Source organism: Myodes glareolus, chromosome 16, assembly GCF_982192425.1.
Source record: "Myodes glareolus chromosome 16, mMyoGla1.1, whole genome shotgun sequence".
Taxonomy (NCBI): Eukaryota; Metazoa; Chordata; class Mammalia; order Rodentia; family Cricetidae; genus Myodes; species Myodes glareolus.
This window is the reverse complement of record NC_142041.1, coordinates 15,740,711-15,765,257: the sequence shown is the minus strand read 5'-3', so window position 1 is coordinate 15,765,257 and position 24,547 is coordinate 15,740,711. Positions and strand designations below refer to the sequence as shown.

Genomic DNA, 24,547 nt, shown 5'->3' with positions numbered 1-24,547 from the left:
AAATATGATGATCACAAAAATCTCAAGATCTGAAGAGAAATTTGCCTAGAAACACAGATACAACAAAAGTCTATACCCACTATAATCTACAGAGATGCAATGGTTCAGATCATGATGCTGAATGGTAAATGCCAACTGCCCTCTATTGTGATGCAATGGTTCAGATCATGATGCTGGTTGGTAAATGCCCACTGAACCCATAGTTATGTAATGGTTCAAAGGTCATGATACTAGCTGGTAACTGCAGCATCATGTATCCAACACATGAAAAAATTCAAGATAACTCTTGGCTTTAATGTCATAACTGAGTCTCTGGAACCAAGCTCACTATTCTAGGAATAACCTAAATGTTTTCCCTTCTGGTGGAGATAGGATGAAGTCTATTTACCTCAATGTGTGGATAAAAGCATTAGTTTAGAAAAAAGATCCAATCTCTGATGTCTACTAATACGAATGAAATATAGACTCCTAATTCACTTACTAACTATACTTTTAATATACTAACGTCCTTAAACAGAACATTTAAATCTGAGAGCCTAGAGGAATTAGAAAACATCTTAGGGCTGGTGAGAGGGCTCAGAGGGTAAAGGACCTGCTGACAAGACTGATGATCTGGGTTCAGTCCTCAGGACCACAGGACAAAGAACAGAACTGTCACAAGCTGTTCTCTAACCTCCAAGTCTGTGCCCCACCCACAACAAAATAAATAAAAACGTATTAAGAAAAACAAACTTAAATCCCAAAAGTACTGTCCTGTTTCTAGTAATAAAAATTTTAAAAGAGATATATCTAAAACTGTGAAATAATGATGGCAAAGCATGTAATAAGAACCTGTAAGCCAAATATACGTCACCAGCACCTTATAACAATATTAAATAAAAAAGGAAATAAAAATTTCTTCCCAAAGTATTCCCTATTCAACCATTATTTATTATACTTATAATTATAGCTTAAGTTTTGCTACCAGTAATACATAAATTTTTCACAATTGGTTAAGGAAAAAACTTTGAAATTATTTACTGTTCAAACTGTAAAGCCTTATATATGGACAGAGATTAATTTTCTAAAGCACCTGTAGGTGCTTCTGAGTAGCATGCAGTGGAGAACTGGAAATGCCTTAGTAATGTCACAATACCTTTACAATTGCACCTGTGAGAATGACAAAGATTCCATGGCTGACATTTTTTTTCCAAAATTCTTATCATTTAAAATATCCCTATTAAATGGTGGCACACGTTTATAGATATACTTATTAATATGCAGAATAAAATAACTAAATAACTAAATTGAGACATAGATGGGGGCTGTTAACTGTTACCTGTGACTGACTAGCAAATTATAACACCTATAGATTCTTCCAAAGAGAGTAGAAAATAAAATACTCAATTCTTAGTTCTTGACTATTCCAAAAGCTATTCCACACTGTTCTTTAAACACACGGAAACAAAGCAGACATCAAACCCTGAACAAAATTTTCTGTGTAATCTAGAAGACAATAAACTTTCCAGAAATTCTGTATATAAACTGATATATTACACATGTACACTGATAAATTATACATGCAATTCAGGTTAGAATATAAGGAAAAAGGAAATCCAAATTCTATTTTTTAATAGAAATCACACATCAAATAAAACCTGGGAAATGCAACCAATCTACCAAAATGATAAATATGTGGTCATATTTACAAATGGCTCAGGTTATCTTTCCCTAGTTCTTACATTAAAATTAGATGTTTCTTAAAAAGCTATACCTAGGTTAGAATTAGCAAACATTTTTTTCTTTTTGAAAAAATCCAAAAGAGAATCTCTCAAACTCACTTTCCGGAGCCATACTACCAGATAAAAGTACTGTAAAACATCCACAAATTCATTTGAATGAGGCTTTTCACCAATGAACCTGAAAATACAGTGACTCTTATGAGACTGCCACATAGGATCACATTTCACTCCCTCTTACTAAGCCGTGTACTGAAAACCATTTATGGAAGAATGCATAACATACAGACATTTGGTTGAGGCCAGGATTCCAGTCACTTACCTCAGCAGTGGCTTTCTTTAAGGGTGCATGCTGGACTATCTTCATCTCAGACGGATAGGTGACTTCGTTCACAGCCCGGACCTTGCCAACTTGCCCATATAATTCTTTTGAAAAGCAGCTAGGAGAGCAGGGTGACCTAGCCTTGCCCTGTAGCTTCCCTCTTAGACGGATAGTCTAGGTCTAGGAGCTGACTGAGAGCAGAAAAAACAACATTCCCCTTCAATACGCTGTCAAGAGGGGGGCCGGCAAGTGTGCAGCTAGTTGTTTAAGGTGCCAGAGGACACTGTCATTGAAACTGTAGACAATTATTCCAAGGGAATAAGGGAATTTCAAGACCTGGAAAAGAGTCCTACCTTGTTCTCATACCTCATCCAAAGCAACTTGACAAATGAATCACAAAATCCTTTTCTTAAAACATTTCATTAAAATACAGTCTGAGTCTTAAGAGTTACAACCATTTTGCTAAAAATAAGTGAAAACTTGAAACATGTCTGCTGGAGTAGAAGCAAAGGATGTATTAAACTCTTGATCTCGAAAGAGACCACTGGATACCTTATAATCAGGTCTACACGGGTGAATGAAAATAAGAAAGCAAAGACTTTACCTTTTCAAATGGTTTTCCTTCCAACTGCATCAAACTCATCTTAGGACAACTCAGGCATTATTTGAAACAGAGTGTTGTAAGTAAATACAGTGGTATGTATGTTTGTTTGCCCTGAATAAAAACATTGTAGAAACCCACAATACTGAAAGGGCTGTTCAATGTTTTCTAGAAAACCTGACAGCCAAGTCATTTAAAGCCACTCAATTTTTCCACATAGATGTTAACATGTGTAACTGATAATCCTTTTACTATTTTGAAGGACCCTCTCCTAGCATCTGATTGTTTATCACATAAAAATTTGTATAGCAAGGTGTGGTGGTTCATGCCTGCAATCCCAGCACTCTAGAAACGGAGACAGGAGGATCACAAATTTGAAACCTATCTGAGCAACTTAACAAGTTCCTGTCACACACACAAAAAGGGAGATAGCCTAGCCTAGGTAGGCTAGCATGGAACGCTACGTGACTCTCCTGTGTTATCCTCCCAAGGGCTAGGATTGCAATTATGCCTCATTATGATCAGCTCAAAAGCATATTTTAAAGGGGTTGAGGATGCAGTTTAGTGATTGAATGATCTAGCATGTATAAAGTCCTGGGTTCAATCCTCAGTACCAGAGAGGGGGAAAAAACCGGCTTACAATCTGCAATAATTTGTATTAAGACTTTTTTTGAATGAATGAATGATTGAATGAAAGAAAATGAAATTTATGCCCTGGCAATGATAAAGCATGCATAGGTAACCTGTATGTGGCCATTCTGTTGAACTTGTCTGTATTGGGTTCCATGGTCTAAGTTGACAAGGACAACTGACCTCTTGACGTCTCTTCCTCAAGAGGGCACCAGATCTCATTACACATGGTTGTGAGCCACCATGCAGTTGCTGGGAATTGAACTCAGGACCTTTGGGAAGAGCAGGCAGTGCTCTCAACGGCTAAGCCACATCAAAAAAGTATTGAGAAATACTGACTAAGATTAATTACAAAAGCAAAGTGACTTCAGTACAGTTCTCTTAAGAATGACAAGAAGAGACTGCTCCAGTGACAAAACTGAACACAGAAGCACTTAGTTTTCAATTACAAATCACCTGTGGGAAATAAACCTTTAACTACTTGGAAGTAAAACCAGGGTACCAGTTGTTGATGAAGAAGGCATTGTCTTCACTCAACCTCCCCTCCAATAAAGCCAAGTTGTCCTGTCCTGGGCAGTGTGTATACCAGATCAGCAGTGTTGCCTGATTCTTTTCTGAAGGATATACATGATACCTATGATAGTGCTGCTTTACACTTTGTAACAGGGCTAAGTTGCAAGCCTACAGTTTATTGGTAGCAGCTTATTTCTAGGAATAAACAATGAAAAAAAGTAATCGTTTTAACTGGCCAGAGTCCAGCAACTTTCAACCACCCTAATGCTATAACCCTTAATACATGTTGTGGTGACACACAATCATAAAATTATTTTCATTGCTACTTCTCAACTGGCTTTGCTACTGTTATGAATAGTAATGTAAATATCTGATGTGCAGGATATCTGCTATGTGACCCCTATGAAAGGGTTGTTCAACACCCAGGGATCACAACAAACAGGCAGTGAATTACTGGCCGAACACAAGACCTATTGCTCTGACTACCCATTACCGTTTTCATCGCTTGGAACTCTTTTATGAGCCCATTTACATAGAAATAAAAATCTACTCTCTACATACAGATATGCAAACTATGCTCATTTGGCTATACATAAAAGAACATTTCAGAAAAATTCTCTCTCTAGTCATTCTGAATGAAATATAATCTGCTGACCTTATAGGAACTTTATGACGTATGATTCCAGAGTCAAATCAACTGTACATGCACATATTTGCTAAGTAAACTCATATGCACAAATGAGTAAATGTGTTACTAACGACAAGCTTTTCCATGAGGTCAAAGTTTATAATTCAAGCTTCTTTAGCTAAGATACTCACCCAAGTATTCACAGCTGGGGAGATGTATTTTGTTTACTGCATAATTACTGAATTAAGGTAATTTGACTTCCTCACCCTCCTCCTCCTCCTCCTCTGTTGACTAAATGTAGAGGGCATGAGGTCCTGATGCTCACAGACAAGCACTAGGGAAACCAGGAATGTTAAATACACAGGTTGTCTCTTCAACAGAATGACGGAAACCTCCTTTTATCCCAGGAAACTGGGAACCGAGGTAGTTAACAGCCTGGGGGGTTATGTTATCCCTACTGCCAGGCCTCACTTGGCTCCCACAAACTTTTACATTTATCTCACTCTCCCTAGATGTTGATATTAAGCATTATTTCTCAGTGAATAGAGCCCATCTTCATGAGAAAGGTCACATGTATTTTGTAAAGATTTTCAATGTAAACATGTCTTAAGTTTTTGTTGTACACATGAGATTGAATTAGTTACACCAGAAAACTTTCCAAAAATGTGTTGCGCTTAAATATGCCTAAAATAAACCACCTGGTGTCAGACTCTGAAAGGCTGACCCAACACCAGCTACTGCACTGTACAGAACCTGCTTTCCTTCTGCCTCACACAGATCATTACTCTGCCACTCTTGTTGTTTGCAGAGACCCCTCCCCCAACTAAACACCCAATCTTCTCAAAAAAACAAAACAAAACAAAAAAAAAAAACCTCACCAATGAAGGCCCCAAGACTAGTCTAGATCTAACACCTTTAATCTCAGCACTCAGGAGGAAGAGGCAGGCAGATCTCTTCAGTTCAGGGCCAGCCTGGTCTATAAGAGTTAGTTTCAGGATAGGTTCCAAGGCTACAGAGAAACCCGGGTCTCAAAAAATAAATAAAAATAAAAAATAAACAACAACAACAAAAAATCTTTGGGACTGTCAAATGAACTCTTTGCTCCATGAGTAAAGTTGCTCACTGCTACATTTGACAACTGGAGTTTGACCCTCAGGACCCACGCAGTGGGAGGTAAGAATAAACTCCTATAAATACATGTAATGAAAATGTTCAATAAATGAAAATAACATTTTGTGGTTTGTAAAGACTGCTTGAGGTTAATAAACTAGCAACAGCAGAACCATGCGACGAGAACACGTCGAGTCCAATCGTTTTCCTGGTAGCAGAGCCACCTTTTCCTGCAGGGGTAAAAATTGCTGGCTGCTGTAAGAGATCTTTTAGCCCAGGAATCCTAAAGTACCATGTGGTCATTTGTATTTAGAAAGACGTGAAATCGGACTAGCTCATAAGGAAGTTCAGTGAACACTATCACTAAGGGAAAGTCCTTCACTCCAGCTCCCATGTCCAAGTACAACGAACTCTGAGAAGTTGCTTTGAGCAATGCACTTGTTCATGCAGTGCTGACGTAGTTCAACAGACACTAAGAACGCTTCTATTCAAAAAACATGATTTAAGACACGAAAGATCCAAGTTTGTACATAAAAAACACTCACACAAGCACACATACTACATCATGCATTACATATTCTAACACTGGTTATCTAACAGACCTCTCACCCTCTCATATGTGAGAGTTCACCCTGTCCTGAAGCAGATATATGTAAGAAAACCTTCGGAGTGTAGATTTAAACACATAAAACATTGCAATATTTTTGGAGGAAGGAGCTGATAAGAAGGCTCTGGACTCCCTGAGTGAAGAACAGAACTGATTTTAAACACTTGTTCTTTCCATGTTAAGTTCTAGAGATGACAAGATACCAATACAAAATTAATGACCCATTTTCCTTGATATCTACTGTTACTTATTAATGTCTTTATACCTCTATATACAATTAAATATAAAATTGCTTAGGAGAACTTTGCATTTTATAAATGCTTTATTTTTTAGTTGAAACAAAGCTGCAACAATATGCCCAACATTAAAAAAAAAACCTAAAAGATCATAAAATACAAATGACAGAAAGAAAAATATATCCTCTAACAGGTTAGCAAAACCAAACTATGTAAAAAGAATAAAGCACTGGCCCAACGAATCAACTTTGATTTCTTAACTTTCCACCAGTTGTACTTGATGCAAAAAGAAACAGTTTCCTAGTACTAGCCACTTTTTGAATATGAGACCCATTTGGAATTAAGATATTGAACAGTAAGTATTAATTCATACCAGTTCTGATTAGTTTGTCAACTTGGCATGAGCTAGGGCCATCAGGGAAGAGGGAACCTCAAGTGAAAAAAAAATATTTCCAGCAGACTGACAGGTAGGCAAGGCTGTGAGGCATTTTCTTGATTTTTGATTGACTGGCCTACTACTGTGGGAATTGTCACCATGAGGCTGGTGGTCCTCGGTTGTATAAGAAATCAGGCTGAGCAAGCCACAGGGAGCAAGTTAGTAAGCAGCCCTCCCTTCAGTTCCTGCCCTGACTACTTTCAGTGATGGACTGTAAGCAGAAATACGCCCTTACTCACCAGGTTGGTTTTGGTCAGAGTTTATCACAGCAATAGAAACCTGACTACAAAACCAGTGCCTAAGAAGTAAAATAAAATTGATCATACTGTCTTCTTTTGAATGGATTAATATAAAAAAGTTTCCAAAACAAGCTGTAAGCACCTAGTTAACGGTTATCAATGGCCTAGCAAAGACATCCAACGTCCCAATGTTGTTTAGATGATTCTTCACTGAATGATCATAAGTTCAGGAATTGGTTTAAAAACGTGTAACAGTAACAATTTTGTGTGTGTGTGGGAGTGTGTGTGTGTGTGCCAGAGAAGAGCTGAATAGATATCCCAGTGGATAAGATGCCTGCAATCAAGTAAGGACTTAAGTTTGTACCCCCAAAAACCATGTAAGAAACCTGGCATAGCAGCAGGCACTTAGTTTAGTAGATGAGCTTCAACTTGAGAGATCCTATCTAAAACATACAGATAAGGAGCAACGAAGGAAGGAGACCCTACATCAATCTCTGGCCTCTACACATATACCCATGCATATACACCTCCATGCCCAAACTAGCAAACAAATATATAGACTACACACGCGCGCGCGCGCGCGCGCGCGCGCACACACACACACACACACACACACACACCAAATAGCATTCAAAATGATTTGTTATGAACTAAAATATACAAAATAAAAATCATTGCATGTTTTACTGTTATCTAGAACTACTTGTTTAGTGACTTGTCTTCCTTAAGCCTGTTCTGCTTAATGATTAGGAACTGAACCTTCATGTATCAGCAGATGAAATGTATTAGCAATATGTAACAGATCTTGCTATAGACTTTGAGCATTTGTTAACATTACCTTCACACTTTCTAAGTTAAAATATATTCAAAAAGTTCTTATGGCCAGATTAATTTTCAATATCAAAAGCCGTATTTTGCAGGCAATCAAACAATACAAAAAAAATCCCATAACTAAATAAAAATTCATCTTGTCCACATCTCAAAACTCAGCGACCACATTAGTCATTAGATATAAGGAAAACAATGAAGACATAAATAGATTCTAAAGTTTAACTGCAATTTCTTATTAAATAACTTGGGCTAAAAACTTCAGTTTCTGTTAAATATGTTTCTTTTTTTGGAATGCAGTAGATAACTGAAAATGGCTGAGAGTATGAATCAAGTGTTAATTATTTATAAAGAATAGTTTGAGGGTTGGAGAGATAGCTCAGTGATTTAGTGCACTTGCTGCTCTTGGGGTTGGACCCCCAGCATCCTCATGGCAGCTACAACTGTCTGTAACTCCAGTGCCAAGGGATCTGACACCTTTCCTGAACTCTCTGTGCCCCAGGCATGCATATGGTGCACACACAGATATGTAGGCAAAACACTCATACATATAAAATAAATCTGCAACAGTTTTGTCAGCAAACTGATCATTTAACTGGCTGACTTAAATCTGTTGTGTTTATTATGAAAAAAACAAAACCTGAGTATCTGCACACCCTCAATCCTGCCTGAAGAGCTGAACAATCCGACTATAGTCACACCTGTGTTGCACAAGTGCTGAATAATCTGACTACAGTCACACCTGTGTTGCACAAGCTTGCCTGGACTCCAGGGGCTGTGGATTTTGCTATGGATTCTGAGTTTTGTGTTCTTGAACCAGTTCAAGCATCATTCACACCAGGGAAAACAAAAATCCCACAACCGTGAAGGAGGTAAAAATGAAAGGACAAGGAGAAGAGGAAGAGGAGCAAAAGTGGGGAAGAAAGAGAAAATACAGTCCTGGATGACAGTCCAGGTGTTCTTGGCTTCTGGATCTCTCCTTCAGGTGTGCTCTCTCAAGATGAAACCCCTTGTGGTGGCCCAGAAACCGCCCCCCCCACACACACACACATGCACACAGTTTTTCACACTGGCAGTTACAGCCAGGGATGGGGTGCGTGAGAGACCCCTGCCAATAAGCCAAGTTTGAAGTCTGGGTCAGTTTCTACATTGAAACCCTGTATAGTGACTGTGTTTATCTAAGCAGATGCTTCCTACACCTTTTAAGCCTTTCTATATTGGAATCTATGACACACACAGAAAAATGACATGCCAAAGCTCTATACTGTAGTAGGATATTTCAATTAATGGGCTTTACTCTAACTCAAGCATAAGAGCCCTTGTTCCATAGGGAGAATTTCAATGTGGTTATACTCCAAATCTTCACTTTCACTGCTGGCCAAGTATCAATGGCTATGTAATATATCTTAGAAAGGGAAACCTGGGAAGAAAACAGTTCAATAAAATGGCTTTCTCAAACATGACCCCACAATGACTCACAAAGATGTATTTCTACAGTAATTTCTACTAAATTAAAGAAAGTAACAGAATACTGTAAAGAGGAACCTTTAAATACTGACATACAAATTAAGGTACAAACAGAGGGCAGACTGTTAAACTACTATGCACAAGGTTTAAGAACAGTTACAGCAACACACTGTGAGCACAAACATTGTGTTTTCTCTCCAGAGGATACCCATATGACATTTAATATGTGAAAGTAAACACATACTATCTATCTGTAATTTAATAAAAAAATTACATGGTAACACCTATTTTTTTTTCTCATAGTATACAGACTTCTGCAATATTCACTTAACCAGTATCAAAAAGCTGATACTGGTCAAGAACAGGCACACTACACATGTCCACTAATCGTTCTCACATCAAAACTACAAGTATAAATACTTACTTATCAAAGCTATCACTATTTTTGATGAAGCTCTCCAGTTTTTCCTTGGCATATTCCACCACATCTGAATGAAGTTCAATCCCATGATTTATTCCAAAAGGACCTGTAATTGTAGTAGTATTTTTACAAAAATATCAAAGATGTGTCCCCCCCCAAGTCCTAATTTCTGTGCACTTATCTATCAAGTAACATGAAGAGAGTGTAAGAAATATGCAAACATGTACTAGTTATATTTATAAGTCGAATGGAAACCTGCTTTGGTATAGTAATGTGGGGGGTAGAATTCACCTTTTCTGTGAAGGGGAAGAGGGAGCAAGCACAAAAGCGAGAGCGATTATAAGGCGGAAACTACAGGTCTCCAAAGACAGTTTTTTGGGCAGGACACTACAATCAAAATAATCACATATCCCCAGGTTTAAGGAGTGGTGGTGTTGCTTTGCGGTTCTGAAACTAGAGCCAGACCTTGTCCTAATCAGCACTCTGTACCTCCGGCCCACTGTTTTGCTACTAATCAGCTTACTGAAGTCAGATTCTCCTGCCTCCACTTCCTGCATAGCAAGGGAAAATACGCATGCTGCTGAAGTTTGAGTCTTTACCAAAATCTTCACTTATCATTTAATCAAAATCTGATGGTTCTCAGACATGCAAATAAGAGGTCCAGCAAACCACATGCTTTTCACACCATACTTCTTTTTACAGATGATGATAGCTGGGGGGACCTCCCCAAAAAAAAGGCTGGAGGAGAGGGATTTCTCAGTGCTCCCTATAACTGGCAGACGACGCTTACTGAAATGCAGGACTTGACATTTTCTAACATTCCTACAGCACATGCTGTGTGCCCACTGTCCTCACAAAGGCCATACTTGATTGCAGCTCACAATACAAGCTCTCACCGTCTGAAATGGAATCAATGTGCTGTGCTCTACAGTCTCTTAGGTTGTGCTTTTTTGTTGTTGTTTTGGTGACAGAGTCTATGTAGTACCCAACTATCCTTGAAGATTCTCCTGTCTCTGTCTCTGCCTCTGCAATGCTGGCATTAAAGGCATGTGCTACTATGCCCAGATTATTAATTTTCCTTAAGGAATCTGTAACTAGCTGTGTCCTCTATGGTCTATCACGATACAATGCCCATCAGACTTGTTTCTACTAACCTCTAACTTTAAAGTCACAGAAAACAGTCAATTACAAATGATCAAATTTAGATGTTTCAAGAGTACAAAAAACTAAAACAAAATACTCATACAGTCTTCAACCCAAATATCAAATGTATATAATGTTTTCTCATGCTTTTTAGTTGTTTTAAAAAACAGAAAACTGATTTCTACCTAGAGAATGTAATTAGACAAGTATCTTAAGGAAAGAGAATCTGACTCAGCAAACATAATACAGATTAATTTTTTTTCCAGTTTGGTAGAGTTTTGTTTTGTTTTGTTTTAGGGGTTGGGCATGGTGCTGAGACAAGGTTGTACGGAAAGCCCAAGCTGGCACTGAACTAGTACGCAATGGAGAATGATCTCATGGTCTGGTCCTGTCATGACCTCTCAAGTAATGGGATTACATCACCATGCCAACTAACTTAAAATATTATGTTTTTAAAAGTGGACAAAGTGAAATGATCCTAAGTACTTCTTTTGTTTCCTTACTTATACACTGGTCAGCTTCCAACTGACAAGTAAGACTTCAGTTCCTCATCATTTAGTACTTCCTAATATTATAAACAGTAAGCTGACAAATCATTAAAAAACAAACAAAAAATACCTCCTCCCAAAATTACATAAAAAATACTCTACATGGTAATGTTACTCTTTAACACATACTCAATCTGAGCATCTTGAAAATTTCAGTTTCCAAAGAAACAAATACATGTGGGAGAAAGTTCAGCATAAAAGTTCAGAGGAAAGTAAATGTAGATAAAGGAAAGACTATGCTAAAAGTATATTATAAGGCATAAAAATGGCCGTGTGCAATCTAAACAATAAGATAATAATAATACAAGTATTTGCTTTAAACGTTGTTCAAGTTAAAGCTGCCTTGCAGACAGTCACCTATAATGGAAGCTGGTGAGTAGAAAACTCTGGGCTGGTGTTCTCCTCTACCTGTCAGAAAATGGCACTTTTAAAATGGCAGTCTGTAACATGAGGGCCTGCTCGTTGGGGTTTCTGTCCTGTCTGTCAGGTCCCAGAGCTGCTTAGCCCCAAAGAAAATCACATAGAGGTCTACATATGTTATAAACTGATTGGCCCATTAGTTCAGGCTTCTTATTAACTCTTATAACTTATATTAACCCATTATTCTTATCTATGTTAGCCATATGGCTCAGTATCTTTTTCAGTAGGGCAGGTTACATCCTGCTTCTTCGGTGTCTGGACAGGACTGTGGAGGAATGGGCTTCGTCCTTCCCAGAACTCTTCTGTTCTCACTGACCCACTTCTACTTCCTGTCTGGTTGTCCCGCCTGTACCTCCTGCCTGGCTACTGGCCAATCAGCATTTATTTAAAACATAACTGACAGAATACAGAATTGTCCCACACCAGCAGTCAACAGTAAGTGAAGTTGTTTAAAAGTAATCTTCACCTTGTTCTCCTGATCTGTCTATAAATATGGGAGAACATGCCCAGCTCAGTTTGAGTGATTCTTAAAAATGATCTGGACCATTCAAATCTCCATGCTCATTTGTAAAGTAATTCCAAGAGTTAACAACTATTAACACAAAAGCATTTTTGGCTAAACCTAATATTTACCACAACAGGGATACCTGAATTGGTTACTTGGTTTCTATGAAACAAATATAAAGTAAATGATATTAAAGTATACATTAAAATATGTTTTAAAAAGTTATTAATAACTCTAGTTATGTAAGATAAGATTTTAGGAAGTGTAAATAACTCAACTTGTAGATCACAACAGGTAAAAAGTGAACTATGAAAAGCAATAATCTATCAAAACATAACCAGTCAGGTTTGGTAGCACATGCACATAATTCTAGTACCTAGAAAGTGATGGCAAGAGGAGCAGGAGGTCAAGGTCACTCTTGGCTAAGCAGCAGGATATTTGAGCAAACTGTGTAAAGATGTGTTGCTGTTTTACCTTACCTGCCAAAGGCACCCAACTGATTTATGAATAGCCCATAACTAAGCAGAAGTTAGACAGAACTTCTGGGCAGAGAAGAAACTCTGGATTAGTCTAACTTGTGTTAATGCAGGCATGTGTGCATCCTTTAAAAGTTTATGTTTTCAGAAAGAAAAAAAAAGGAAGAGACACCAATACAGACATGTAGCCCAAGTGATCCAGTTTTTCAGAATGCCTCTGCTATAGCTTCCTCAAAATTCCATATCCTGAAAAACTTCAAACAGGTTAGCTGAGATAGTACAGCCTCACAGACTACTCCAGTAGTGTAAATCCCATCACACTGAGACTGGACAACAGCTAGCTCTCCCAAGACTTGACCATTGTCTTAATTTTCTCAGTGTCCCCAAAGGATGTTGTTGCTCCCAGGCAACAGGAAGTTCTTTTAAGAACACGATGTTCACATTCCCAAGAGGTGGGGTGATTGGTATTTAGTCATTCCATGAATTATGGATGCTTATCACCTTTTGGGGGATTGGGTGAAAGTTGCTACTGGTCAAGATGAAGGAAAGAAGACTAGGTAAAGATGGTTAGAGTTAGGGATCTCTTTCTGAAAAGATTTTAAAAAGGGGAATATAGGAATGACAGGATAAAAGGTTAGATTATTGAATCTACTTTTAAACTAAAAGGGAACTAATAATCTCAAGTATTTTACATTGGTATGGATTTTTGTATTTGACACAAATTTAAGGCTATTTCTGTTTTAACTATATATGTTTCTATTCTTAAGGGATTTTTGTACATTGATTAAAAAAAACTGAGGCTATCTCTGTTGGAACATAGTGTATATGTTTCTACTCTAGTTTAAGGTATTGTACCTAGGCAACTAATTTAAAATTTTAATGTGAAGTTCTAGTCCTTGAAAGTTATTATTGCAAAATGTTTAGAAAAAAAATTAAGAAATGTAAAATAGTAGTTAATCATCTATAACAAACTTGCAGTCACGTTAGGTATTTTTTCAGGGTCGAACAGATATATTCTAGATACATAGGTAGCCTTCAAACACTTCAGAAAATCTACAAAATATGGCATTTAAGGTGTTTTAATAACATAAGGCTTTTCGTGACAATGAGATACATCTGCTTCTGACAGCACCAATCTACTGCAGAGAAGATGATGGCAATGAAAGTCGAGTTGGCTTTCTTGATGGCTGACAGTATGTTGTCCAAACCGGACACAAAAGGTGACTGCTGAACTTTGCCAAGGCAAGGTAGGACTGTCTTTCAAAATTCCTGCTTCACAAAAAAAGTATATTGGATAGTTTAGGCCTGTAGGCCAAAAATGAATGCACCAACATTGCAGTGGAATTTTGGGTGACTGTCCTAGCAGCCAGATGTCTCTAGCATTTCTATAGTTTGGAAAGTTGTTCTGTGCTTTCTATTTACTCAGTTACTATTTTATCCTTCAAGTCTCTGATGGGGTTGAAGACTAGACAATTATACCACTTCTTTGTTACTAAATTTAGAAAAGAAACTTACAAAAGAAGTATCAAGTTTTTAAGGTTGAGAAACATAAAAGCTTAAAATAAATAAGGTCTAAAAGGCTATTTTTAATCTGGTAATACAAGTCATGATACAAAGTGGTGTAGGTATAAATCTCTGAACTCATCAAGACAGGATAGAGAATAGTTTCTCCAAATTAGTGAAATATAAATAGAGTGGACATTGTGAATATAATCTTTACATGATAATTGTTCTTACTGTATATAGTTGTACTGTGTTAGAATTAAAATTTTATTTAGACATAGAGAGGGAAATGTCTCATTGTGATATTTGAACTGTGTAAAGATATACTGCTGATTAACCTTGCCTGCCTAAGGCACCTAAGTGGTGTAATAAAGCATTGAATAGCCAATAGCGAGGCAGGAGAGGTAAGGTAGGACTTGCAGGCATAGAGAAGAACTCAGATGAATCTCAGTATGCAAGGGAGATGCCCGTGAGACAGAGAAGTCACACATATAGAATGGAGAAGAGATAAAAAGCAATGTGAAAGAACGCAGATTAATAGAAAAAGGTTTGGTACAGGAAGTTATTCTGTAAATGTGTTCCTTTTATTGGTTAATGAATAAAGAAACTGTCTTATGCCTGCACAGGGCAGAATAGAGGTAGGCGGGGAAAACTAAACGATACTGGGATAAAGAAGACAGAGTCAGTGAGAAGTCATATAGTCCCACTGGAGACCGATGCCGGAACCTTGCTGGTGAGCCACAGCTACATGGTGATACATAGATTAACAGAAATGGGTTAAATTAAGATGTAAGATATAGCAGATAAGAAACTAGAATTCATAGGCCAAGCAGTGATTTAATTAATACAGTTTCTGTGTAATAATTTCGGGGCTGAGCAGCAGGGAACAAACAAGCAGCCTCCTACAACACAGGTTAATTTAAGAGCTAGTTGGGAAAAAGCCTAAGCTAAAGGCCAAGCTTTCATAATTAATATGTTGTCTGTGTCATTATTTGCAGGTTGATGATCCAAAGAAAGTCTGATGAGAGAGCTTGCTACACTAAAAACCAATCTAAACTAAACGGGCTACATGTTCCAAATAAATGTAGACATATGTATAGGTATGTGTGTGAGTGTGTGTGTGTGTGTTTCTCAAAGGTCCTCCCCTCACATACTATCTAATACAGATTAAAGACAACTACTGCCCAATTCTTCCTAAGTCTTGCTTTAGTGATTCTAAAGTTAAGAAAACTAATTTTCTCTCTTCTCTAGGTTTGCGAAGTTTCATGAAAAGGTTCTAGAATTTCCCAGTAACATCTTGAAAGGCACTAGACTCTTTTTAAGTCTATTGATATAACCACTACTTCCTTTTAGTTATTGTTAGTTGAGACAGTGCCTCATGAGGTTTTCTGTTATTGTTGTTATTGGTTTTATTAGGCAGCATCTCATTGTAGTCCAGGCTGGCTTTGATATCTTGAACTTGCTATGTAACTGAGAATTCTTAAATTAATGATTCTCCTGTCTCTACCTCACATATACAATATGCACAGCTTCAGATGTGAACCCAAATTATTTTTAACAAAATCTATTTTCCAAGAATTCATTTTCTTTGGTTTTTTTTTTCTTCATTTTTTTTTGTGAGACAAGCTCTTGTAATGTAGTTCAGGCTTGTCTTGAACTTTAATCCTTCTGATCTGTGCTGGGATTACAGGAACCACTACAATGCCTACCTTACATTTACTGCACCTGAAGGCAACCATGGCCAGCAATGACCGACTCAAGTGGAATGTGGATTTACTGAGCAGAAGGAAGAAGAGCTAATGAAAGCATTCTTATGGTTCTCTACTGGGCAGTCTCAGCAGTTGGTATAAGATCTAAAGTAAATACTTCATGAAAATGATGACAGAAATTGCAAATTATGATAAAATATTAGAGTAAGCAAATCTTACAAATCAATGTATTAGACTCAAAACTAATTTAATATAAAATTTTTGCAGCATATTAAATATTTTTTTCATCTGTGAAACAATTTCTCTTCTTGCTTTAAGCCAACACATCCATCACATAAATATTATTTGAAAAATCAAGGTGTCCTTGGGGTTTTATGTTACTGTGGAAGTGGAGAGGTAAGTGAAAATCTCTTTTTTTAAAAAAAAAAAAAAAAAGCTTTTTAAAAGCATGCTTTTTGATACTTTGAAGTTTTGAGCCCTGGAAATGAGTCTGCTACCTCTTCAACAGCTTAAGATTAAAGAAGCTGATACTCAATTCTGTACCTTGAGTAGTTTAGAAGAAAACTCCATCTCTCACCAAGAAGAGAAACAGGAAAAAAGAATATGACAAAACTCTTGTATTGCGTGGAAAAAACCGAGAGAAAGATTAAGTTGAAGACGGGGTAAATTTTTATATACACTAAAGAAATAGGGTATGGAATGTTTAGAATGAAGACAGAAGTACTCTCCAAAGTCCACGCCCAGACCTGGTAGGTACACCGTAAAGCTGTGGAAATTCGAGGATACTCAAAAGAGACCTCTACCCTTCACTATAGGCTAAAGTCAAAGAAAACACAAAATGGACAGACAAGGCAATTACAGAACAACAGAAGATCTGGAAATTAGAAACTAAAGCAGAGGGGGAAGGTGTGCCATGACACACTGACTTCAGGATATGACATGTTCTGGCCTGACAATCATTAACACAGCAGCTGTGGACATGCAGGCACAAGATCTATATACGACGGCTCCTGTTACCATTATGTTATGGGGGAGGGGTGCACCTGAGGCCCCAACCCTCCCCGATGAGCTATTATCAGGAACCGGTTGTTGTTGTTTTCTTCATTGGTGTAGCCACTGCAAAGTTGCCCATGTATCTGATCCTACTGTGCTCACATACTTAACCCAGAAGCTTCCACACTTAAAATCAGTGGTGGAGGGGGAAAGAAACAAAGAAAGACAAAGAAGGGAAAACTAATGAAAAGAAAGGACTCAACAAAAGCAGAAGGGAGGGCAGTGAAGGAATGAATATGAATACAATAGATTGCATGAATCTCTCTCAAACACATACATACACACACACACACACACACACACACACAAATTCCAAGAATGGAACATGCTAACTCGGTCAGAAGGTAGACTCAAACAGAATGTGTAGACCAGTTCCAGAGTAGACAAAAACCTCCCTGTAGAATAAACTCTGCCTCTACTTGACCTATTCATTCAGCCCAACACTGAATCCAGCCTAAAGACAACTGTACCACAAGGGAAGAAACAATTCTACAGTTGTGAGCTTTGATACTACAAGACTGGTTCATAAATTCTTTCACACACAGGGAAAAAAATAACAAAAATTTCTAAAAGTATCTATTCTAATCTACTGGTAGTTATATTTTGTAAAATTCAGCAGGTACAGATAAACACCAAACCACTGTCCCTAGGGGTGTGTGTGTGTGTGTGTGTGTGAGAGAGAGAGAGAGAGAGAGAGAGAGAGAGAGAGAGAGAGAGAGAATATATAATCTTAACATATTAAAACTCATGCTGGTAGAATTCACTTAACTTTACATCTAACAGGAGCACAGACTGTGATGTGCCTAAGAGCCCCAGGGAGTGCTGCCAGACTTAAGACTGAAGCTTTGCTCACTGGCCTCAGTACAATGCAGTTTCTTGCCCAGCACAAGCAAGGGAAGAGAGGTCAAACCTACTATACTCCTGCTAGGAACACACAACAGGGACTCACTATCTCTGCTCCTATGCACAAATGACACCAAAAGCAGCAGTGCACTTGTGAGGTCAAAAGATGCTGCTCTCATAGGGGCTACAAAAGCACTGCTGCCCTCGTGAGGCTAGAAAAGCATTGCATTCGCCAGGCTGTGGTGGCACAAGCCTTAAATTTTAGCACTAGGAAGGCTCTGTGCATTTGAGAGCAACCTGGTCTACAAAACAAGTTCCAAGAAAGCCAGGGCTGTTAGATAGGAAAAAAAAAAAAAAACCTGTTTCAAAAAACCAAGCATTACATTTATGGGGCTACAAAAACACTGCATTCATAGGGTATGGGGAAACCCAAAAGGAGTGCACTCATCTGGCTTATAACTAAATTTAATCAAAGAAATCCTCATAGAATTCACAAAAAGCAAGAAAGGACCATTTGCTATACAGATGATCCATCTTGGAAAGATGTCAATTCTAAAGATACTCAAGTGAGCCATTTAGAAAACTTTCCTATCACTGAGATTTCCACACACTTTGTAACAATGCTTAATGTAATAAAACTAGAAGCAAATACTGTGAAAATGAATTATTGGATGGTATGTGATCCGCATACTCTTTGCTATTATTATTACTGTAAATGACAGTAGTAATAACCATTAAGAAATCACCAGCATACCAACCTTTAGAGGCAGCAGCAATAAAACGCATGGATGACTCAATATGCTACCAGAGACACTTAGACAGTCATGTTCATTGATGCTCTAGTCACTAAAGCAGGCAAATCGAACAAGTCTAGACATCCATCAACAGACCAACAAATAACAAAATCAAGATACACAGTGGACAATTATCCAACTGCACAGAAAAATAAAATCTGCAGAAAAATGGATGGAAAGTGTAAAGCAAGGTAGCCCAGGATCAGAAAGAAACGCTGTGTTCTCTTATATACGTGGCTCTTAACTTCTAGTGCTAAACCTATGCGTCTAGGTAGAATATAGGCTCCAAAACCAGAAAAGGGGCCCATGAGACAGGAAATAGGCGGTTTTAAGAGGGGAGTAGAAAAGGCAGTAGAACACATGAGATACTAAACTGACAAGAGAATGTTGATGGCAACAGAGCAGTGGGGAAAGAAATGGCAGGAGCAAAATCAACCCAAACAAAGTAGGTATGAAAATGCCAGAAAGAAGTCCATTATTTTAAAAACTAACTTTTAAACTTAAAAAAAGAACCATGCTAATAATGCAATAAAGGGTGTTAGGAGGGAAAACAAGATGCACAGATACCATAGGTATCTGAAGAGTAAAGTGTGGACAGCAAGTCACTTAGGCAGCTTAAGTGTAATAAGTCTAAGAGACAACATCCTCAGGGGATTTTTGAACAACCAAAAGCAAGTCACTTATCAGGAATGATCTTCACAATGACTAATTAGACTTTACTTTAAAAAATAATAATTTATTTATTTTTAATTTATGTGCATTGATGTTTTGCCTGCATGTATGTCTGTGTGAGGGTGTTAGATCTTGGAGTTACACACAGTTGCCATGTGGGTGCTGGAAATCAAACCTGGGTCCTCTGGAAGAGCAGTCAGTGCTCATAACCACCTGGCCATCTTTCCAGTCCCCCAGAAATCTTTTCTTAAAACACAGGGTAGAGGATCAAGGCTAAAATTAATGCTTAATGTAGGAAATAGAATTTCCATTAGCATGAAACATGGCATATACAGAACATGTTCTATCTCACCAGGAACTGGGACCACTTTAGAGAACCCCTTATAAAAAGATGAAGATAAAATTCTATACTAATAAATGCTTACACTCAAAGCAGAAAGAAATACAAACAATAACAGCATGCAACAAATGGGAAAACTCTGCACAGACATTGCAAAGCTATGCAAACAAGCAACTAAATAACCAACTAGTACTGAAGAAATGCTCACTTCACTAATTAGGGAAGTGTCAAACTGAAACTCCAATGAGATGACAATTTACATTCACTTAGATGGCCACTAAAAGATAAAGAGGCTCAGATTCTTGGGGGAGGAGGGACAACAATGTCTCATGTATCAAGGGCAGGCTTGGAATTTGTTGTGTAGTCAAGGATGACCTCGAATTTCTGATCTCTCTGTCTCACCCTCCCAAGTGTTAAACTTTAGGCTTTCAACACCATGTCTAGATTATAGGATGCTAAGAATGGAGTCCAGGGCTTCTTGCATAGTAGGCAACCATTCTACCAATAGACCTCCTTCCCACTTTGAGACTGTATTTGACTGTATAGACCAGCCTGACTTCAATCATTGATCTCTAACATCCCTATGCATCATTCAGTCTCTTGAATACTGAGTACTGGGAGGATAGGCATGTGCCACCATGACCAACTAAAACATGGTTTTGTTTTGCTTTTTAAATAAGACATTTAAGCAAGACATTTAGTTTAGAGCAAAAAACAAGACTTAATTTTGTTTTTAAGATTTATTATACATAGTGTTCTGTTTGCATGTTTGCCTTCACACCAAAAAAGGGCACCATCTCATTATAGTCGTGAGCCACACCATGTGGTGGCTGGGAATTGAACTCAAAACCTCTGGAAGAGCAGTCAGTGCTCTGAATCTCTGAGCCATCTCTCCAGCCCAGGTTCAGATTCTCAGAAGGGAGGTGTAGCTTGGTGGTTGAGTAAATGCATGGATAGCATACCCAAGGCCCTAAGTTTAAGCCGCACCTAGCAGCGATGGAAATACACACCCATTGACACAGATATAGCACTGAGTGTCAGTGAGGATGTGGAAGACCAAACCCTTCTACCATGTAGGCAGGAATGTAAAAATCAAAACACTCAGGCCACACAAGTTTGGTAATGTCTTAAAAAGGTAAATATAATTTTACCTTCAGCCCAACAATTCCAGTTCTAAGATCTACTCCGGAGAAAAAAGTAACCCGCATGCAGTTGCTACAGGATTACCATGACAGTACTCCAAATAACCAAAACCAGTAGCTAAAACAGCAGTCAATTGTGAATGCAGTTACATTTATTATCTAGTCAGACTCCAGCATGTGTATTGTGAAGCTACAGATAAGTGACAGAAACAAGATGCAAAAGAACACTGTGTGATCCCACTGCTATTAAAGGTCCAGAAAGGCAGTCTGTAGGAGCAACTGAGTGCCAAGGTTATGGGAGGAGCCAAGAGTAGATTCAAGTGAATATAACAAAGGTTCTTAAAGTTTAGATCGTGACAAAGTTTACAGACTCTACAGTTTTTTTGAAAACTCAAGTTAGCGACCTAAAAATGTGTAAACAACTGAGGCTGGAGAGAAGGCCTGGGTGAGAGTACTGGATGCTCTTCCAATTCCTTCCCAGCACCCACTGGCAGCTCATAACCTTCCCTAACACCAGTCCCAGGGGATCCACCGCCCTCTTCTGGGCTCCAAAAGCAAACATGTGATGCACAGACATATATGCAGGCAAAACACTCATAAAATAAAAATAAAAGGGAAAAATGGTAAGCTTTCTAGTACATAAACCATAATTGATTAAAGCAAGAGGAACTGGGAGAGAGCACGCACAGACATAAACGCAGAGAGAGAACGTGTGACCATCTGAGGGCAAAGACAACATAAGCATTCTGAACTAGGATCAGTCAGCATCCTGTGATGAGAGGATGTAAACCAAACAAAATGGCAGCACACACCTTAACTAAGCAAATCCTCTGACAAGCTGGCAGTGAGTTGCCAGCTTATGGTCTACTTCACCTTTAGAAGTGCATGCTGTAGCAAACACCATGGTCAGTATCCACAGGACTGGAATGGTTCTGGGAATCTCCTCAGTCACTTCTGCTAACTAGAGAATTGGTCACGGGACTAAGAAAAATCCAGTGACCAGAACGGAATTTATTCTAATTTGAAACTGGAAATGATGCAACATATTAGGATTTGAGGTAATCTACTCTCCAAATCTGGGGCAAAATTAAATTTAAATAACTGTTTCAAGTATATTTTAATTGTAAAAAAAGATTCTGAAAAAAAAAATCACAAAACTCTAACTTTCCCTCATTAAACAAAATGTTCTATATTCCAGATTCAGAAGTGAGACAGGAATTCCCCAAGAGGCAATATCTTTTCCCTTGCTGCATATTACCACACTAAAGATGCCCTGCTCTCCCAGCTTCTGCCTGGATCCTTGTAACAGAACCATGGCAAGCACAAACCGAGGGGAGGGCTTCTGTAAATGTGGCCGCTGCGCAAGGCAGAACCAAACACATGCTTCACACATGCTCTGTCTTCCATTTTAGTATTACTGTTTTCCCCAACTGTACAGTTCTAATAAAAAGATACTTTGGTTTTAATAATACAGAATGACAAATACATCATGAGACAGTATCCATGTGATCTGTAGTGTGATCACTACACTATGCTGTGATCATGTAGTAAGCTACAGGTCCATAGCTTGCTGGATACCAAGAGGAAAATATCTAACGCACTGTGGAACACAAGTGTCTGTTTCCTCCACACAAGTCCCTGACCATGAATTTTAAAACAAGATAACATAGTTTGAGGTCTGTTTAAAAGTACAACTGGCCATAGAGCCATAGAACATAATTGTTTCAGGTGCTGGGGCTCATCAGCCTGCTATGAAACACACCTCATATTGCCTCTCATCGGACAGTTTCCCCATCAGGTGTCAGAACGATAGAACATGGGGGAAACATATCAATTGTCTCAAAACCTAGAGATCCTCTTCTCAATGAGTCTCTACTAAACAGAATAGACTGTTCCTATCAGAGGACAGAAAAGAACATCAAACCAATATAAGGGTCTAAGTTTCTCTTTTGTGGAAAAAAAATAGTGATTTGATGCCATCCTTTGACCAACTCATTATCAAAAAGTAATTCAGTTGTAGAAAAGCTCACACATGTTTTAATGAAACAAATCAGATTCCATGACTAAATCAAGTGACTAGGAAAGCATGGAACAAGCCAACTGCCTAAGAAATGAGATTTTAGCCTGCAAATGCCTGACAGTGAGAAACTGTATGTCCCTGAGCACAGTGGACAGAGCCACCCTGTGATAATGTGTGTCACCCACTACTGCAGGGTAACTGTAACATGAGTCTTAGCCCTCTAACAACTACTGCACCCATCACAGTAGATGAGAACTATTCCCTTTCTTTCTTGTCCACCAGTCCCAGCCACGGAGGAAAGGTTTATGCTATGCATCTTAATGCTGTACACCTCAAGTGCTACCACACAGCGCGGTCAGTGTGATGGAGGTTATGTGAATGAATAGGTTAGTGACTTCACGGATGCTCCTTTTCTATTCAGTATGTCTTATACATATTATCCACAAATCTGACTAGTTATAGTGATATTTTATTCATGTTTTAATGAATAAAGCTTGCCTGAAAATCAGAGGGTAAAACTAAGCCACTGGAGGCCAAGCAGTGGTGTTACACACTGCCTTTAATCCCAAGATTTGGGAGACAGAGGCAGATGGATCTCTGTGGTTTCATAATATCTGGGATATACAAGATCAATGCAGAAGGAGATTCAGGTGGTGGTGGCTGACGCCTTTAATCCCTGCACTAAAGAAAAATATAAGACTGGCGAAGACGAAGGCTCAAGGATCAGTCTGCAGTGGCCCAGTCTTGACAGAGGTTACAACTTTTCTAGTGGCTTGGCTGTTTTGCTTTTCTGATCTTCAACTTGAACCCCAGTATCTGTCTCCCATTTTTTATTATTCATGCCACAACTAGTTATCTGGATTTCCAGTTTCTTCACTAGTGATTTCAGATTTAACTTCTCTGTACTTCAGTTCACTCACCCATATAAGAAGATTAGTAATATATTCTTCTAAGGACTCTTGGGAACACTGAATGAATTGCAGAGCCTTGTAAAGCGCTAGCACTCACTCTGAGTGTCCACTAAGCTCTTCAGAGGCAAAAATCTTGGTCCCTTTTGATCCGTGCTCTATACCTACACCAGTGGCTGGAACAACAGACCCAAAATATGCCACAGCTGCTTTCTCTGCTATTTCCCCAGTCTCTTGCTTGGACTCACCAGGCCACATGTGTAACTCCCACACTCCTGTCTATAAGACTGACACAATCACCTTTCCATTTAAAGTGGAACACTGATAAAACGGTCAAAACTTGAGTATCACTAGAAAGAACACGTTACATCTCCCAGTACTCCTGAGCTTCTGAAATACCAGCTGTTTTCTTGGGGTGGCAGGTGTCTCATGTTTCTTAGGCTGGCCTCAAACTCACTATGCAGTAAGTTACTAAGGATGACTTTGATTTCTGATTCTTCCACTGCTGTGTTAGTATGTGAAGTACTGGGTCAAAACCAGGGCTTTGTGCATGCCAGGTACGTAAGTATCTAACCAACGGAGCTATAGACCCAGGCTCAGTTGCTTGATTTCAAATACTGACATACTGCTATATCTACTATAACTAGACAGAAAAGTATGAGAGCTGACCAACCATTAGGTTCAGGGCTGAGAAAGAGAAGACTACAGCTGTGTG

General features: G+C 38.5%; 1 protein-coding gene across 4 annotated transcripts in view; it reads right to left on the bottom strand.

Moving 5' to 3' along the window:
- Pcmtd1 (protein-L-isoaspartate (D-aspartate) O-methyltransferase domain containing 1) overlaps nucleotides 1–24,547 on the bottom strand; it is a 71,716-nt gene that overhangs the window by 12,395 nt on the left and 34,774 nt on the right. For all 4 annotated transcript variants that reach the window (XM_087897095.1, XM_087897098.1, XM_087897097.1 and 1 more), the window contains one exon: nucleotides 9,760–9,862. In XM_087897095.1, coding sequence (XP_087753221.1) covers nucleotides 9,760–9,862 — 103 coding nt within the window. The remainder of the gene's footprint in view (nucleotides 1–9,759; nucleotides 9,863–24,547) is intronic.